Consider the following 21,094-nt stretch of genomic DNA (forward strand, 5'->3'; position numbering starts at 1 on the left):
CAGTTCCTGCCAGGGAACTTGCTCGCTCCGCGCAAACACCCAACTCTGTGCTTCTGCGGAGCCAAACCTCCGGCAGCGGATCTGACTCCCTCCCGTTGCCACAGGGCCCCTCCTGAAGTGGATCACTTAAGGAGAAGCGAGCTAAGCCTGCCCCTCCTGCCCCCGTGCACCTTGCCTACCCACCCCAGCTAATACACCAGATCCCCAGCATCACCAGCCTGGCAGTGTGCAAGTAGCCCAGACGGGCCACGCCACCCCACAGTGAATCCCGCCCCTAGGAGAAGGGAAGAGAAGGCACACACCAGTCTGACTGTGGCCCCAGCGGTGGGCTGGGGGCAGACATCAGGTCGGACTGCGGCCCCGCCCACCAACTCCAGTTATACACCACAGCACAGGGGAAGTGCCCTGCAGGTCCTCACCACGCCAGGGACTATCCAAAATGACCAAGCGGAAGAATTCCCCTCAGAAGAATCTCCAGGAAATAACAACAGCTAATGAGCTGATCAAAAAGGATTTAAATAATATAACAGAAAGTGAATTTAGAATAATAGTCATAAAATTAATCGCTGGGCTTGAAAACAGTGTAGAGGACAGCAGAGAATCTCTTGCTACAGAGATCAAGGGACTAAGGAACAGTCACGAGGAGCTGAAAAACGCTTTAAACAAAATGCAAAACAAAATGGAAATGACGGCTCGGATTGAAGAGGCAGAGGAGAGAATAGGTGAACTAGAAGATAAAGTTATGGAAAAAGAGGAAGCTTAGAAAAAGATAAAAAAATCCAGGAGTATGAGGGGGAAATTAGAGAACTAAGTGATACACTAAAAAGAAATAATAGACGCATAATTGGTATCCCAGAGGAGGAAGAAAGAGGGAAAGGTGCTGAAGGGGTACTTGAAGAAATAATAGCTGAGAACTTCCCTGAACTGGGGAAGGAAAAAGGCATTGAAATCCAAGAGGCACAGAGAACTCCCTTCAGACGTAACTTGAATCGATCTTCTGCACGACATATCATAGTGAAACTGGCAAAATACAAGGATAAAGAGAAAATTCTGAAAGCAGCAAGGGGTAAACGTGCCCTCACATATAAAGGGAGACCTATAAGACTCGTGACTGATCTCTCTTTTGAAACTTGGCAGGCCAGAAAGAATTGGCACGAGATTTTCAGGGTGCTAGACATAAAAAATATGCAGCCGAGAATCCTTTATCCAGCAAGTCTGTCATTTAGAATAGAAGGAGAGATAAAGGTCTTCCCAAACAAACAAAAACTGAAGGAATTTGTCACCACTAAACCAGCCCTACAAGAGATCCTAAGGGGGACCCTGTGAGACAAAGTCCCAGAGACATCACTACAAGCATAAAACATACAGACATCACAGTGACTCTAAACCCATATCTTTCTATAATAACACTGAATGTAAATGGATTAAATGCGCCAACCAAAAGACATAGAGTATCAGAATGGATAAAAAAGCAAGACCCATCTATTTGCTGTCTACAAGAGACTCATTTTAGACCTGAGGACACCTTTAGATTGAGAGTGAGGGGATGGAGAATGATTTATCATGCGACTGGAAGCCAAAAGAAAGCTGGAGTAGCCATACTTATATCAGACAAACTAGACTTTAAATTAAAGGCTGTAACAAGAGATGAAGAAGGACATTATATAATAGTTACAGGGTCTATCCATCAGGAAGAGCTAACAATTATAAATGTCTATGCGCCGAATACCGGAGCCCCCAAATATATAAAACAATTACTCATAAACATAAGCAACCTTATTGAGAAGAATGTGGTAATTGCAGGGGACTTTAACACCCCACTTACAGAAATGGATAGATCATCTAGACACACGGTCAATAAAGAAACAAGGGCCCTGAATGAGACATTGGATCAGATGGACTTGACAGATCTATTTAGAACTCTGCATCCCAAAGCAACAGAATATACTTTCTTCTTGAGTGCACATGGAACATTCTCCAAGATAGATCATATACTGGGTCACAAAACAGCCCTTCATAAGTTTACAAGAATTGAAATTATACCATGCATACTTTCAGACCACAATGCTGTGAACCTTGAAATCAACCACAGAAAAAAGTCTGGAAAACCTCCAAAAGTATGGAGGTTAAAGAACACCCTACTAACGAATGAGTGGGTCAACCAGGCAATTAGAGAAGAAATTAAAAAATATATGGAAACAAACGAAAATGAAAATACAACAATCCAAACGCTTTGGGACGCAGCGAAGGCAGTCCTGAGAGGAAAATACAATGCAATCCAGGCCTATCTCAAGAAACAAGAAAAATCCCAAATACAAAATCTAACAGCACACCTAAAGGAACTAGAAGCAGAACAGCAAAGGCAGCCTAAGCCCAGCAGAAGAAGAGAAATAATAAAGATCAGAGCAGAAATAAACAATATAGAAACTAAAAAAACTGTAGAGCAGATCAACGAAACCAAGAGTTGGTTTTTTGAAAAAATAAACAAAATTGACAAACCTCTAGCCAGGCTTCTCAAAAAGAAAAGGGAGATGACCCAAATAGATAAAATCATGAATGAAAATGGAATTATTACAACCAATCCCTCAGAGATACAAACAGTTATCAGGCAATACTATGGAAAATTATATGCCAACAAATTGGACAACCTGGAAGAAATGGACAAATTCCTGAACACCCACACTCTTCCAAAACTCAATCAGGAGGAAATAGAAAGCTTGAACAGACCCATAACCAGTGAAGAAATTGAATCGGTTATCAAAAATCTCCCAACAAATAAGAGTCCAGGACCAGATGGCTTCCCAGGGGAGTTCTACCAGACGTTTAAAGCAGAGATAATACCTTTCGTTCTCAAGCTATTCCAAGAAATAGAAAGGGAAGGAAAACTTCCAGACTCATTCTATAAAGCCAGTATTACTTTGATTCCTGAGCCAGACAGAGACCCAGTAAAAAAAGAGAACTACAGGCCAATATCCCTGATGAATATGGATGCAAAAATTCTCAATAAGATACTAGCAAATCGAATTCAATGGCATATAAAAAGAATTATTCACCATGATCAAGTGGGATTCATTCCTGGGATGCAGGGCTGGTTCAACATTCGCAAATCAATCAACGTGATACATCACATTAACAAAAAAAGAGAGAAGAACCATATGATCCTGTCAATCGATGCAGAAAAGGCCTTTGACAAAATCCAGCACCCTTTTAATAAAAACCCTTGAGAAAGTCGGGATAGAAGGAACATACTTAAAGATCATAAAAGCCATTTATGAAAAGCCCACAGCTAACATCATCCTCAACAGGGAAAAACTGAGAGCTTTTTCCCTGAGATCAGGAACACGCCAGGGATGCCCACTCTCACCGCTGTTGTTTAACATAGTGCTGGAAGTTCTAGCATCAGCAATCAGACAACAAAAGGAAATCAAAGGCATCAAAATTGGCAAAGATGAAGTCAGGCTTTCGCTTTTTGCAGATGACATGATATTATACATGGAAAATCCGATAGACTCCACCAAAAGTCTGCTAGAACTGATACATGAATTCAGCAAAGTTGCAGGATACAAAATCAATGTACAGAAATCAGTTGCATTCTTATACACTAACAATGAAGCAACAGAAAGACAAATAAAGAAACTGATCCCATTCACAATTGCACCAAGAAGCATAAAATACCTAGGAATAAATCTAACCAAACATGTAAAGGATTTGTATGCTGAAAACTATAGAAAGCTTATGAAGGTAATTGAAGAAGATTTAAAGAAATGGAAAGACATTCCCTGCTCATGGATTGGAAGAATAAATATTGTCAAAATGCCAATACTACCCAAAGCTATCTACACATTCAATGCAATCCCAATCAAAATTGCACCAGCATTCTTCTCGAAACTAGAACAAGCAATCCTAAAATTCATATGGAACCACAAAAGGCCCCGAATAGGCAAAGTAATTTTGAAGAAGAAGACCAAAGCAGGAGGCATCACAACCCCAGACTTTAGCCTCTACTACAAAGCTGTCATCATCAAGACAGCATGGTACTGGCACAAAAACAGACACATAGACCAATGGAATAGAATAGAAACCCCAGAACTAGACCCACAAACGTATGGCCAACTCATCTTTGACAAAGCAGGAAAGAAAATCCAATGGAAAAAAGACAGCCTCTTTAACAAATGGTGCTGGGAGAACTGGACAGCAACATGCAGAAGGTTGAAACTAGACCACTTTCTCACACCATTCACAAAAATAAACTCAAAATGGATAAAGGACCTGAATGTGAGACAGGAAACCATCAAAACCTTAGAGGAGAAAGCAGGAAAAGACCTCTCTGACCTCAGCCGTAGCAATCTCTTCCTCGACACATCCCCAAAGGCAAGGGAATTAAAAGCAAAAGTGAATTACTGGGACCTTATGAAGATAAAAAGCTTCTGCACAGCAAAGGAAACAACCAACAAAACTAAAAGGCAACCAACGGAATGGGAAAAGATATTTGCAAATGACATATCGGACAAAGGGCTAGTATCCAAAATCTATAAAGAGCTCCCCAAACTCCACACCCGAAAAACAAATAACCCAGTGAAGAAATGGGCAGAAAACATGAATAGACACTTCTCTAAAGAAGACATCCGGATGGCCAACAGGCACATGAAAAGATGTTCAGCGTCGCTCCTTATCAGGGAAATACAAATCAAAACCACACTCAGGTATCACCTCACGCCAGTCAGAGTGGCCAAAATGAACAAATCAGGAGACTATAGATGCTGGAGAGGATGTGGAGAAACAGGAACCCTCTTGCACTGTTGGTGGGCATGCAAATTGGTGCAGCCGCTCTGGAAAGCAGTGTGGAGGTTCCTCAGAAAATTAAAAATAGACCTATCCTATGACCCAGCAATAGCACTGCTAGGAATTTATCCAAGGGATACAGGAGTACTGATGCATAGGGGCACTTGTACCCCAATGTTCATAGCAGCACTCTCAACAATAGCCAAATTATGGAAAGAGCCTAAATGTCCATCAACTGATGAATGGATAAAGAAATTGTGGTTTATATACACAATGGAATACTATGTGGCAATGAGAAAAAATGAAATATGGCCTTTTGTAGCAACGTGGATGGAACTGGAGTGTGATGCTAAGTGAAATAAGCCATACAGAAAAAGACAGATACCATATGGTTTCACTCTTATGTGGATCCTGAGAAACTTAACCGGAACCCATGGGGGAGGGGAAGGAAAAAAAAAAAATGAGGTTAGACTGGGAGAGAGCCAAAGCATAAGAGACTGTTAAAAACTGAGAACAAACTGAGGGTTGATGGGGGGTGGGAGGGAGGAGAGGGTGGATGATGGGTATTGAGGAGGGCACCTTTTGGGATGAGCACTGGGTGATGTATGGAAACCAATTGGACAATAAATTTAATATATTAAAAAAAAAAAAACTAGAGTAAGGTTATCCGTATATAAAATTAAGATGTGGTGCTCACTTTGGCTGCACATATACTAAAATTAGAAGTATCCAGAGAAGGTTAGCATGGCTCCTGCTCAAGGATATCACACAAAGAATAATATGGATATGTCAAAAAGACACAGAAGCCAGCCTGTGGAGCCCCCAAGTGGCCAAGTCTGGGATAATTTGAATGTTTAAATGTTTATAACTAATTATAACATAAAGAATAAAATAAGTGGGAATCCAAGCTGGTGCAGCCACTCTGGAAAACAGTATGGAGGTTCCTCAAAAAACTAAAAATAGAGCTACCCTGCGACCCAGCAATTGCACTACTAGGCATTTATCCAAGAGATACAGATGTGCTGTTTTGAAGGGACACGTGCACCCCCATGTTTATAGCAGTACTATCAACAGTAGCCAAAGTATGGAAAGAGCCCAAATGTCCATCGATGAATGAATGGATAAAGAAGATGTGCTATATATATATATATATATGTACATATATATATATGTGTGTGTGTGTGTGCGCGCGCGCGTGCGTGCAATGGAGTATTACTTGGCAATCAAAAAGAATGAAATCTTGCCATTTGCAACTACGTGGAACTGGAGGGTATTATGCTAAGTCAAATTAGAGACAAAAATCATGACTTCACTCATATGAGGACTTTAAGAGACAAAACAGATGAACATAAGGGGAGGGAAACAAAAATAATATAAAAACAGGGAGGGGAACAAAACGGAGAAGACTAATAAATATGGAGAACAAACTGAAGGTTATGGGAGGGGTTGTGGGGGGGCGTGGGCTAAATGGGTAATGGGCACTAAGGAAACTACTCCTGAAATCATTGTTGCACTATATGCTAATTTGGATGTAAATTTAAAAAAATAAAAAATAAAACAAGTTAAAATAAAAAAGAATAAAATAAGGATCCAAGAAGAATCCATAATGGTACCAATAAGTACATGAATAAATAAATAAACTGACAGAAGGGAAAGCTTTGCCTTAACATTAGAATATCTAATAAAGATAGGAAGAATGATGATATTGGGAGATCCCTGGACAACCACCATGGTAATAATTGTTCATAATAATAGTTCAAACAAGAACTAATAATAGTTCAAACAAGAACTATCAATGTTTGCTAAAATTAGTGAGTGAATTAATATCTTATGAGAAACAGGGTATTTACATCTCAACAAATCCTCCCCCAAAATACTTACAGTTACAAAGGAAAAAATTGTAATTTTATAATGAATGTGGCAGATAAAACCTTAAACAAGTGATCAAAATTAACATCACTAGCATAGTAATAGGACAAATAGATATTATATGCCTCTTGATATGATGAATTGAGAAGGATACAGCATCACTTCTGTGGTATTCCTGCCAAAATGTGTAGCATGGGAAATATCAGGTACCAGGGTTGAGGCATATTCTTTGAAAAAAGAAAATAATCTGTACTCTTCAAAAATACCAAGATCATGAAAGACAAAGACTGAAGAACTATGCCAGATTGACAGACTAAAGAGACATTACAACCAAATGCAATGTATGATCTTGGATTGGATCCTGAACCAGGAACTTTTTTTTCTTTAGTACTAAAGGACATTAGGTGGCCAACTGAAATTATACTGTGATTATATAAGAGATGTCATTATTTTTAGGAAATAGGGGGTGAAGTATTATGTCTGCAATTTACTCTCAAATTGTTTTGTATGTATATAGAGAGGAATAAAATAAAGCAAACATGATAGAATGTTAATGTTTCAGCATAGCATTTTTTTAATTCCTGAGCAATCACATAAAATATTAATGTCTAATAAAAATAGATAGTGGGTACATATGTGTGTATTACTTTCTTTTTTTTTTTTTTAATTTTTTTTTTGAGTATTTTTTAAGAGAGAGCATGCATGCAGGCAGTAGAGGGGCAGAGAGAAGGGGAGAGAGACAGAATCCCAAGCAGGCTCCACACTATCAGCACAGAGTCCAACGTGCGGCTCAAACTCACAAATTATGAAATCATAACTTGAGCTGAAGTCAAAAGTCAGACGCTTAATCAACTAAGCCACCCAGGTTCCCTGTGTCTATTATTTTCTATATGTTTGAAGTCTTATACAGTATTAAATTTTTTATTTTAAATATCCCTACTAAATTGAAATTGTTTATTGAAGTACACTTAAGCCCTTAGATTATAAAATGCATGATGAGGCAGTATGTAATTTAAAATATAATTAAAATCTATTTGATAAGTTATGATTACTACCCTATTTAACATGAACACACTCATCTTTATTAAAAATCCAAATGGCCTTTGTAAGTGAATTTAAGCATTTCAGAAAAGTGTCTTAAATCCAGAAGTGGGGTCCCCAATTGCCAGTTTGTGTTAAAGTCCCCAATAAAATGAGAAATAAATTAGTGGTATATAAGGTTTTATAAATTTCAATTTATTCAGTTTTAAAGATTCTTCTTCATTTTAGGTATTTTCCCTCTTGTTGATTATGTATTGTTTTATGAAATGGTGGTTGTAGTAAGGTGGTTTATTAGGTGTTTAGGGTGTTTTATTTTTCTTGGTAAAATAAGTTAGGAACCCCATATTGGTTGCCATTTGGAGACCGATCTATGAAAGCTAGGAGTAAGGGAACTGTATTTTCATTCCTTTTTAAATGTAATATTTGAAAATGGAAAATTAATTATTCATAGTCATCATTCATTGTCTTCATTTCCCCTCTGAAATTTGCTAACAGAAATGACAAGTTTGCTTAAAGTGAACAGGATCCAAACATATCATAATCCATATTTTGTACCTGTAGGAAATGTACCTTTGAAATGATTGAAAATACTTAGTTCACTTGTTTTTCTTCTTTATTTCCTCTATTTTAGGGCAAACATTGTATCCTCGATGTCTCTGGAAATGCCATAAAGAGATTACAGATTGCACAACTTTACCCAATCTCCATTTTTATTAAACCCAAATCCATGGAAAATATCATGTAAGTGTAAATGCCTAAGGCACAAGTCTCTAAGTACAAATCCAGTCTGTTACTTATTATATTGGGTAATTTACTTATCTTCCCTGTGTCTCCGTTCCCTTATCTGTAAAATGGAAATAGTAGCATACACCCTCCTCATATGGTTATTGTGAGGATTAAATAAGCATTCTGTAATACACCTATCATCATCATCAACATTAATATACTAAAGTATAAGGTAATATGTATTAGAATTTTAAGTCTGAATGGTCACATGTGGCTAATAATTACTGAATGGGGCAGTGTAGTTCTGGGTAACCACTAAAAAGATAAAATAATGTATACCTATTTATAATAGAGGGCAGAAATCGAATGTAAATAAAACTAAAAGAAGATAGGAAAGAGCAAATAGAAACAGAACAGATGGGAAAAGGATACAGACACTGAGATGCCTTTTTTTTTTTTAGTGTTTGTTTATTTTTGAGATAGAGAGACAGAGCGAGCCGGGGAGGGGCAGAGAGAGAGGGAGACACAGAATCCAAAGCAGGCTCCAGACTCCAAGCTGTCAGCCCAGAGCCCAATGCAGGGCTTGAACTCACGAACCAGGAGATCATGACCTGAGCCAAAGTCGGACGCTTAACCAACTGAGCCACCCAGGCACCCCCTTTTTTTTTTTTAAGTTTATTTATTTATTTTGAGAGAGAAAGTGAGCAAGCACAAGCAGGGGGAGGGGCAGAGAGAGAGAGGGAGAGAGAGAATCCCAAGCAGGCTCCATGCTCAGTGCAGAGCCCAATGCAGGGCTCAGTCCCACAACCTCAAGATTATGACCTGAGCCAAAATCAAGAGTCAGACCCTTAACCAACTGAACTACCCACGCACCCCAGACAGTAAGATGCTTTAAATGAACCCAAGTACATTTTTCATTAACTTAATGCTAGACTAAGTGGTCTGATTAAAATACAAAGATTGTGGGGCACCTGGGTGGCTCAGTCGGTTAAGCTTCTTACTTCAGCTTAGGTCATGATCTCACAGCTTGTGAGTTCAAACCCTGCATCCGGTTCCATGCTGACAGCTCAGAGCCTGGATCCTGCTTCAGATTCTGTGTCTCCCTCTCTTCTGCCCTTCCCCCTCTCACACTCTGTCTCTCTCCCCATCAAAAATAAATAAACATTTTTTTTAATTTTTTAAATACAAAGATTGTCAGAACGGTGGAAGTAAAAATAAATAACTATATGCTGATTTGTAGGAGAGGAAAAAATTTCTTTTCCCTCTACTAGGTTTTCACTTGGACCTCTGTAACGAAAGAGTCACATACAAAATTTATTAAATTCAACTTTCATGTGACATGGGAGCATTCATAAGTAAAGGAAGACCCAAAGAAACAGTTAAACCTGAGCATTTTTATACTAGGTTTGATGACAAATGGACAGTCATGGACAATGGACTTAGCTCAAAGAATATGAGCTAAGAATAGCAAACTAGGGAAATTTAGCAAGGCCTTTTTGTTCAAATTCCTCTCAGTATCCCTCCATCTTTGGAGATAAGGGTGCCTATTTCCTCCAAGTATAAGAATACCACCTCTCACATGAGGATCTTGACCCGCCTTGGGGAAGATCAGAGTCCTTCATACACCTGCCATCTTTCAAATTCCTTTAAACTTAAAATATTCAGCAGGCCAAGGTGCCATATTTTAGAATCATGTGTTATGATACCCATCAACTACATGTTGCTTTCATAAGACACACCTTAGATATTAGGCTATGGAAAAGCTGAAAGTGAGAGACTAGAAAAAAGATATACCATGCAAACATTAACCAAAAGTAAGCTGGTTTATATTGCTATCAACATATACCTAAAGGCAAGAAATCATTACTAGAGATAAAGTGGACATTTCGTAAAAATGAAAGGTTGACCCAATCAGGAAGGTATATTCATACATACATTTGTACTTAATAATATAGTCTCAAAATATGTAAAGCATAAATTGATAACTATAAAAGAAAAAAATACAGAATCATAGTGGGAGAATGTAACATGTCAGTCAGGAAGTAAGAGAATAATAAAACAAAAAATCAGTATGGATATAGAACAGCACAAAGTAAAAACCTTACCTAACTGACATATGTAAAAAACATTGCATTCAATATCTGAAGAATTTACACATTAATTTCCAGTACACATAGAACAGTTACCAAGCCTAATCATATGCTAAGCCACAAATTTCAATGATTGGAAACAAACATTGTCTGATCATGGTGAAATTAAAATAGAAATCAATAATTAAAATATCACTAGAAAATTCCCATATATTTGGAAATTAAGCATTGTACTTCTGGATGGGCCAAAGAAGAAATCACAACATAAGTTAATAAATATTTTGAACTAAATGGTAATGAAATTGTCAAGTGAATGAACTTGGAAAATGCAATAGCCTTAATAATGGAAAATCCACAGCCTTAAATATTAGGAAAGAATATAGGAAATCAAATAGATATTAAAAATCTAAAGTTTTGAGAAATTAGGAAAAAAAAGTAAAACCCAAAGAAGGTAGAAATGTAATGAAATAGAAAACAAACATGGTAAACAGGGTCACCAAAATGAAAAATGTTTTCTTTAAAAATATTATAAGCCATTAATAACAAAGGTTAAAAAAAGAAAATAAAGAAGGCATAAATAATACCAGGAATGAAAATGGAAATATTACTACGCATCAAATAAAATGATCAAAGAACTTGGACACTTCACAAAAGGGTATATCCATATAATGAATAAACATAAGAAATGGTGCTCAATTAAACATGGAAATGCAAATTAAAACCATAATGTTGTGGGGTGCCTGGGCAGCACAGTTGATTAAGTGTCCAACTTGACCTTGGCTCAGGAACCATGATTTCATGGTTCCTGAGTTTGAGCCCCACATCAGGCTCTGCGCTGATGGTGCAGAGCCTGCTTGGGTTGGGATCCTGTCTCTCCTCTTTGCAACCCCCTCTGGTTTATGCACGCACACATGCACTCTCTTTTCTCTTGCTCTGTCTCTCTCAAAACAAATGAATAGAACTTAATAAATAAATAAATAACCTTGGGGTACCTGGCTGGCTCCATTGGTAGAGCATGCGGTCTTGTTCTCAGGGTCCTGAGTTCAAGGCCCACATTGGGCATGGAGCCTACTTAAAAAAGAAAAACCATAATGTCATATACTAGCCCCCACACCAAAATAGCTAAAAAAAAAAAAAAAAAAAAAAAAAAAAAGGCCAGAAAACATCAATCATTAGCAAGGATATGGAACAAATGAAACTCATTGCACTGATAAGGAGTTATCAATTGGCATATCCACATTGGTAAACTGTTTACAGTATCTCCTAAAACTGTATATACTCAACAGAAATGTTTACATGTGTTCACCAAAGACATGTACTATATTGCTGATAGAAGAACTGTTGAAAATAACCAAAAACATTATCCAAATGTCTCAGTGAATACATAAATTCACACAATGAAATATTCTACAGTAATGAGAATGAGCAATCTCCCAACTGCACACAAAAGTATAGAAGAATCTCATAAACATATTTTGAGTAAAAAAATCCAGACATATACACACACATATATACATAAGTGTGTGTGTGTGTGTGTGTGTGTATACATATGTGTGTATATATGTGTGTGTGTGTGTGTATATGTGTGTGTGTGTATATACACACACACACATATATGTGTGTATTTATACATATTCTGTGATTCCAAACTTAATCATTGCTTTAGAAGTCAAATGGAGGTTACTCTCAGGGTAGGTAGGTGACTGGAAAGAGCACATCCAAATTTTGGATTGCTGGTATAATATTCTGTATCTTGATCTAGGTACTAGGTGATACACAGGTAAGTGTAAGTTGGTAAAAATTCATCAAGCTATATATTTACGATTGTCTTCTATGTTTGAAGGTTATACTTAAAAAAAACTTCAAAAAAGTCTTAAGAAATAGAAAAGGAAAAAAAAATAGAAAAGCTAGTCCTAAACTTATTAAAGAACTTAACTTTGTTATGAAAAACCTTCCCAGAAATAAAACACTAGGCCAACAGGACTTACTAAATTCTGCCAAAAGCTTAGTAATGCAGATCTTACCCAGATTCTTCAATTAATTTTATGGAAAATAAATGAATATGATAAGGAAATGAATTATGATAAGCCAATCTTAACATGAATATAGATGGAAAAATCCTTACCAAAATATAAACAAATTGAGTTCAACAGTTAATTTTTTTTAATAAGATAAAATATAACCACCAAGTTGGATTTATTCAAGAATGCAAGGTTAGGTAAACATTTAAAAATTAACCAGTGGTGGAGCTAGAGAGAAGGTGGAGTAGGAGCCACCAGGAATACACTTCCCCACCTAGAGAGCAATTGGACTTAACAGAATCTGTCAGAAGTAACTACTCTGAAATGCAGCAGTCTTGAAGGCTTGCAGCTTCTAGGGGAAGTTTTGAATGGTTCATTTTCGTTAATCTCAGCCTTTAACCTGGTAGCAGCTACCCATATCCCCACCTTCACCCCATAGCAGGGCCACACATGCCTTTCTTGAGCAGTTTGTGGGGGCCAAGGTGGTGGGCAATAAGGATTCGGTTCCCCAAATTTTAGAGAATTGTGCTCAAATAGCTGATTGCTTCTTCTGGTTGTGGAAGTGCAGACATGGAGGCAGATACCCATTGTTGCAAGCCCCTACCCCTAGAAAAAGAACAATCTATACTCAAAACTAACAAAAGGAAGGAAATAATAAAGATTAGAGCAGAGATCAACAAAAGAATAAAAAACAGTAGCGAAAATCAGTGAAACCAAAAGTTGATTATTAGAACAAAAGGACAACCCGTTAGCTAGGTGGACTAAAGAGAGAAAAAAATATTTACATTCCTAAAATCTAAAAAGACAGTGATTCTACAGAAATAAAAAGGATTATAAGAGTACTATAAACAATTGTGCACCAAAAAATTATATAAGACAGATGGACAAATTCCTAGAAACACAAACCTGCCAAGACTAAATCAAAAAGAAATACAAAATGTGAATAGACCTATAACTGTTAAAGAGATTGAATCAGTGATCAAACCTCCCAACAAAGAAAAGCCCCCTGGAGCTAATGGTTTCCCTGGTAAATTTTACAAACATTTAGAGAACTAATGCCAATAATCCTCCTCAAACTTTTCAAAAAAATGAAGAGAAAGAGATACATAATACAAGAGAAGGAAACATAGTACAAGAAAACTACAGACCAGTATCTCTTATGAACACTGATGCAAAAATCTTCACCAAAATACTAGCAAATAGAACTCACCAAAATATTAAGAAGATTATACACCATTACCAAGTGGTTTTATTCCTGGAATATAAGGGTGGTTTGACATGAAAATTAATCAACATAATATAACAACACAATGAAGGAAACAAAAATGAAGGAAAAAACACATGATCATTTCAGTTGGTGCAGAAAAGGCATCTGACAGGGACATCTGGCTGGCTTATTTGGTACAGCATGTGACTCTTGATCTCAGGGTTGTGAGTTCAAGCCCCACCTTGGGTATAAAGATTACCTTAAAAAAGGGAAAAAAGACATTTGGCAGCATTTAATACCCTTTCATGATTAAGAACACTTAACAAAATAATAGAAGGAAACTACCTCTACATAATAAAAGCCATGTGTGAAAAACCCACAGCAAACATCATACTGAACAGTGAAAGACTGAAAGCTGTTTCTCTAAGAGCAGGAACAAAGCAAGGATGCCTAGTTTTACCACTTCTGTTCAACATAGGTACTGGAAATACTAGCCAGAGGAATTAAGCAAGAAAAATAAAAGGCATCCAAATTGAAAGGGAAGAAATAAAATTATTATCCGTTTGCAGATGATATGATCTTATCTGTAGAAAACCCTAAGGACTGCACATAAAAACTATTAGAACTAATAAATAAATTCAGCAAAATAGCAGCATACAGAGTCAACACAAAAACCAATTACATTTCTATATGTGGACAATGAACAATCTGAAAAGGAAATTACAAAAACAATTCCATTTACAATAACATCAAAAAGAACAAAATACTTAAGAATTAACCAAGGAAATGAAAGAAAAACACGTACAGTGAAAACTACAAAACATAGCTGAAAGAAAATAAAGAAGATGTAAATAAATGGAGACATTTCTCATGTTCATGGATTAGAAGATTTAATGTCGTTAAAATGTCAGTGCTACCCAAAGTGATCTACAGATTCAGTGCAATGTCTATCAAAATCTTAATGACATTTTTGGCAGAAATAGAAAAACCCAGGGTGCCTGGGTGGCTCAGTCAGTTAAGTGTCCCACTTTAGCTCAGGTCGCGATCTCATAGTTCATGGGTTCAAGCCCCGCGTCGGGCTCTGTGCTGACAGCTCAGAGCCTGGAGCCCGCTTTAGATTCTGTGTCTCCCTGTGTCTCTGTCCCTCCCCTACTTGTGCTCTCTCTCAATCTCAAAAATAAATAAACATTAAAATTTTTTTTAAAATAGAAATTGAAAAGCCCATATTAAAATACATATGAAATCTCAAGAGACCCTCCCCCCCACCCCAGATAGCCAAAACAGTCTTAAAAGAACAACAACAAACTTGAAGATTCAGACTTCCTGATTTCATAATTCTCTACAAAGCTACAGTAACCAAAACTTGTGCTGTTGGTATAAACACATATATAAGACCAATGGAATACAAAACTACAGTGAGATATCATCTCACACCTGTCAGAATGGCTAAAATCAAAAACAAGAAACAAATGTTGATAATCATGTGCAGGAAAAAGGAACCCTCATGCCCTGTTGGTGGGAATGCAAATTGGTACAACCATTGTGGGAAACAGTATGGAGGTTTCTCAAAACATTAAAAACAGAACTGCCCTATTATCCAAGAATCACACTACTGGGTATTTATCCAAAATATACAAAAACACTAGTTCAAAGGGATATGTGCACCAGTGCACCCCTATGTTTATTGCAGCATTATTTACAGTAGCCAAACTATATAAGCAGCCCTAGTGTCCATCAATAGATGAATGGATTAAAAAAAGGTGGTATGTATATAAAGTGGAATGTTATTCAGCCATAAAAAAAAGAAAATCTTGTCATTTGCAACAACATGAATAGAGCTGGAAAGTATAATGCTGAACTAAGTAAGTCAGAGAAAGAGAAATACCATATGATCTCACTCATATGTGGAATTTAAGAAACAAAACAAATAAGTAAAGGAAAAAAGAGACAAGAAACAGACTGTCCTATAGAGGACAAACTAATGGTTACCAGAGGGAAGGTGAGTAGAGGGATGGAGAAAATAGGGGATGGGGATTAAAGAGTACACTTATCATGATGGAAAAAAAATGAAATTAAAAAGACCAATGGAGTAGAATAAAGAGGTCAGAAGTAAACTGCCCTATATATGACTTTTGACAAGGATGCAAAACCATTCAGTGGGGGAAAGGGCAGTCTTTGCAACAAATGGTGCTGGGAAAACTGGTTATCTATATGTAAAAGAATGAAGTTGGACCCTTACCTAACACCATATACAAAAATTAACTCAGAATGGATCAATGACCAATGTAACAAAAGTAAAATGTAACAGTGTAACAGAGTAAAACTCTTAGAAGAAAACAACATTGGATTTGGCATTGATTTATTGGATCTGATACCAAAGGCACAGGTAACAACAAAAGCAGATTCGATTCCATGAATATTTTAAAGTTTTGTATATCAGGGGCACCTGGCTGGCTCAGTCTATGGAACGTGTGACTCAGGGTTGTGAGTTTGAACCCCATGTTTGGTGTAGAGACTACTTAAAAATAAAATATTTTTTGTCTAAGCTTATTTACTTTGAGAGAGAGAAAACAAGAAAGGGAGGGGCAGAGAGAGGGAGAGGCAGAATCCGAGGCAGCCTCCGTGTTGCCAGCACAGAGCCTGACACCTGGCTCACACTCACGAACTGTGAGATCATGACTTGAGCCAAGATCAAGAGTCGGGCGCTCAACTGACTGAGCCACCCAGGCGCCTCTTATTATTTTTAAAAGATTTTATTTTGGGGGTGTCTGGGTGGCTCAGTCAGTTGAGCATCTGACTCTTAATTTTGGCTCAGGTTGTGATCCCAGGGTTGTGGGATAGAGCCCCATCCCATGTTAGGCTCCACGCTAGGCATGAATCCTTAAGATCTCTCTCCCTCTGCTCTCCCCCAACTCACAGACTCATGCTCTCTCTAAAATAATAATAAGGGGTGCCTGGGTGGCTCAGTCAGTTAAGCATCCGACTTCAGTTCAGGTCGTGGTCTCCTGGTTTGTGGGCTCGAACTCTGTGTTAGGCTCTTGGCTGGCAGCTCGGAGCCTGGAGCTTGCTTCAGATTCTGTGTCTCCCTCGCTCTCTGCCCTCCCCTGCTTGCACTCTGTCTCTCTCTCTCAAAAATAAACATTAAAAAATATAATAATACAGTTTTGTATATCAAAAGACACTATCTACAGAGTACAAAGGCAATCCACAGAATGGGAGAAAGTATTTGCAAATCATATTATCTAATAAAGGATTAATATCCATTATATAGAGAGAACTAAAACAACAAAGAAGACAACTCAATTCAAAAATGAGCAAAGGACTTGAATAGACATTTCTCCAAATAAGATATAGCTGATAAGCACATGAGAAGATGCTAACATCACTAATCATTAAGGAAATGCAGATGAAAACTACAGTGAGATCCCATCTCACATGCATTAGGATGGCTATTGTCAAAAAAACAAGTTGCTGACATGGACATGGAAAAATTGGAACTCTCAAACTGTTGGTGGGAATTAATGTAAAAGGGCACAGCTGCTGTGGAAAATAGTATGGTGATTTCTCCAACATTAAAAATAGAGTTACCATATGATCCAGCAATTTCACTTTTGGGTATATACCGCTTCCTTGATGAAGTACTTGTACACTCATGTTTATAGTAGCACTATTCACAATAACTAAAATGTGGAAGAAACCTAAGCACCCATCAGTGGATGAATGGATAAGCAAAATATGGTCTATAAATATAAAGGAGGGGCAGCTGGGTGGCCCAGTTGGTTAAGCATCCAACTTCAACTCAGGTTACCATCTCATGGTCCGTGAGTTTGAGCCCCCACATCGGGCTCTGTGCTGACTGCTCAGAGCCTGGAGCTGCTTTGGATTCTGTGTCTTCCTCTCTCTCTGCCTGCCTCTCTCTCTCTTTCTCTCTCTCTCTCTCTCAAAAAAAATAATAAACACAAAATAAATTTAATATAAAGGAAGGAAATTCTCCAGTATATTACAACATGGATGATCCTTGCAGGCATTATACTAAGTGAAATAAACCAGTCACAAAAAGACAAATTCTGTATGATTCCATTTACATGAGGTACTCAGAGTGGTCAAAATTACAGAGACAGAAAGTATAATAGTGGTTGCCAGTGGCTGAGGAGATGAGAATGAGTAGTTATTTTTAATATAGTTTTGATTTCACAAGATGAAAACAATTGCAGGATTAGATGGTGGTAATGGTTGCACAACAATGTGAAGATACAAATGCCAGTGAACTGTATGCTTAAAAATGTTTAAAAGAATAACTTCTATGTTATGTATATTTTTTCACAATTTTAATTAATTTTCTAAAATCCATGTAAATGTGCCACATTAACAGATTTTAGGATCCAAAACATATGAGCATTTTAACAAATGTGGAAAAAGCATTTAATAAAATTAACATCCATTCATGACAACAAACATTTTGCAAACTGTGAACAGAAGGTAATTTCCTTAATCTGACAAAGGTCATTTACAAAATATCAAAGCAAGCATTGGTGCACCTGGGTGGTTCAGTCACTTGAGCATCCAACTCTTGATTTCGGCTCAGGTCATGATCCCAGGGTTGTTGGATCGAGCCCCACATTGGGCTCCACACATAACTTGAAAAAGCTAAAAAAAATTGCTTAAAAAATTCTCTCTAGGGGCATGTAGGTGGCTCAATCAGTCAAGTGTCCAACTTTGGCTCAGGTCATGATCTCATAGTTCGTGAGTTCGAGCCCCACATCAGGCTGTCTGCTGTCAACACAACACCCACTTTGGATCCTCTGTCTCCGCCCCCCCTCCCCTGCTCATTTTCTTTCTCTCTCTCTCTCTCTCTCTCTCTCTCTCTCTCTCTCTCTCAAAAATAAACATTAAAAAAAGTCTTTCTCTCTCCCTTTGCCATTCTTCCCTGCTCACACTGTTTCTAATATACATACATATACATATACATATATGCAAACATCATATTTAATGATGAAATATTGAACGCTTTCCCTTTAAGTTGGGAACAAATTCTCATATACCCATCATCCAGCTGCAGCAATAATTACCAGCTATGACCAATCTTGTTTCATCTATCCCACCACCTCCCTACCCCTCCACACCAGATTATTTTGAAACAAATCCCAGATATTATATGGTTTCATCTATATATTTCAGTATATGTTTGAAAGATAAGAATTCTGTTATTGGAAAACCTCTCTATGGTGATGGTTCAGCTTCTGACTCTTGATTTCAGTTCAGGTCATGATCTCCAAGCCCTGTGTTGGACTTGGGATTGTCTCTGTCCCTCTTTCTCTGCCCTTCCCCCGGCCTGTGCTTTCTCTCTCTCTCTCCCAAAATAAATAAATATTTAAAAAATAAAAATAGGGGCACCCGGGTGACTCGGTTGGTTAAGCATCCAACTTCAGCTCAGGTCAGGATCTCACGGTTTGTGAGTTCAAACCCCACGTCAGGCTGTGTGCTGACAGCTGGGAGCCTGGATCCTGCTTCATTTTGTGTCTCCTTATCTCTCTACCCCTCCCCCTTTCTCTGTCCCTCTCTCTCAAAAATAAACATTAAAAAAAATTAAAAGCTTAAAAAGAAAACATCTCTATGATGTCACACCTAAAACAACTTTTTATATCATCAGATAGTTCAAATTTTCCTGATTGTTTCATAAGTTTTGCTTATGTTTTTTCAATTGGTTTGAATCAAGTTCCAGGTGAGATCTCCTTGTGACAGTTGGTTGTTAAGTATTTTAATCTATAGACTCTCCCTCCATCTCTCTTTTTTTTTTTTTTCAGTTTATTCGTTAAATCATTTCTTCTGCAAAGTTTTCCCTAGACTATATTTTGCTGATTGCCTTCTCATGGTGTTCTTTGATATGTTCATGTGTCTCCTTTGTTACCTGTAAATTGGTAGGTAGATCTTAATATGAAATTTTGATCAGAGTGAAAACTATGACATTAAGGCTTAGTTTTTTTGGCTGCCTTGAGCCAATGCAAAAGTGTGTTGAAACCCAGTGTCATTCCAAGCATAAAGCTATATACTTAGTGACTGAATCCAATGTTTTTTTTTTTAGAGAGAGAGTGGGGTAGGGGCAGAGGGAGAGAGTATCCTAAGCAGGCTCCACGCTCAGCACAAAGTCTGATGCAGGCCTCGATTCTGTGACCCTGAGATAATGACCTGAGCTGAAATCTAGAATTGGACACTCAACTGACTGAGCCACCCAGGCGCCCCTAAATCTAATTTTTAATGACATATATATATTCTCAACAAACCTCAACTTTTCATGATTTTATGTTTTATGTGTCTCTTCTAATTCGTCATCTTTTTTCAAAAAGTATTATAATGTATTAATTAGCAATTCCTAAATTTATTTGCATAGGGAAATGAATAAGCGTCTGACAGAAGAACAAGCCAGAAAGACATTTGAGAGAGCCATGAAACTGGAACAAGAATTTACTGAACATTTCACAGGTTGGCATCATATGTGTCAGTGCCCTAATAGAATTTTGATTTGGAGCCATATGAACTGACCTATTGAAATGGATTTTGAACTATGCCCACATCTATCAGTGATTATTTACTGTGGCTAATACTAGGTATTAATACTATGTAATTAATACTGTGGTTTTCAGAATAATTCATCTAATTTAGGCAGTGCTGATGAGGAATCTTGAAATTTAGTGTTTCTTAAGTTGCTGATTAGGACATACTAGACTGGAGAAAAATAGATTCAGACTTGATTTCTTCTGTGAAACTGACTTTTCTCTTACGCTTCATAAATTTTGATCCATTTTAAGATACTATTAAAAAGAAATGAGTGGGTAGCAATTCCCAAATCTCCCATTCATTTTGTCCTTTAAAGTATTCCTCAGGTGTTCATAAGTACATCACATGCCTTGGTGTTGTAACTCAAGTGCTTTTTTCCTTCTTTTTTTAAAATAATTTCAGACTTCTAGAACAATCACAAGAATAGTATCAGCAATTCTCATACACTTCTCACCTATATTTTCTAAATGTTAACATTTTACCACATTTAATTTTTTTCTGAAACATTTAAGAGTAACTTGCAAGCAGATGCCCTTTGCCTCTAGATGCTTCAGTGTGTATTTTCCAAATACACAAAACTAAGTAAAAATTGCCAAGTCTCATTTTCAATCAGCATTTAAAATAAAAATTCTTACATTTTTCAAATATGAAAATTAATGAAATGAGCACTTACTACTAAGCAAACAATACATAAATGGTCTCTTGCTGGATGAATAACTAGTTCTAAGATCTGGCTTCTATTTCACCAATGATTGTGATGGTAAAGATAGACAATTAATGGAGGTTTCTGATTTTGTTTCTGT

General features: G+C 37.3%; 1 protein-coding gene and 1 pseudogene across 10 annotated transcripts in view; both read left to right on the plus strand.

Annotated features, from left to right (window-relative positions):
• The window catches only part of DLG1 (discs large MAGUK scaffold protein 1), a 285,749-nt gene that overhangs the window by 262,813 nt on the left and 1,842 nt on the right, over positions 1–21,094 (plus strand). For all 10 annotated transcript variants that reach the window (XM_047874935.1, XM_047874936.1, XM_047874938.1 and 7 more), the window contains 2 exons: positions 8,324–8,433; positions 20,125–20,216. In XM_047874935.1, the coding sequence (XP_047730891.1) occupies positions 8,324–8,433; positions 20,125–20,216 (202 nt within the window). The remainder of the gene's footprint in view (positions 1–8,323; positions 8,434–20,124; positions 20,217–21,094) is intronic.
• Positions 5,472–5,572, plus strand: LOC125175844 (uncharacterized; annotated as a pseudogene).

Source organism: Prionailurus viverrinus, chromosome C2, assembly GCF_022837055.1.
Source record: "Prionailurus viverrinus isolate Anna chromosome C2, UM_Priviv_1.0, whole genome shotgun sequence".
NCBI classification, from domain to species: Eukaryota; Metazoa; Chordata; class Mammalia; order Carnivora; family Felidae; genus Prionailurus; species Prionailurus viverrinus.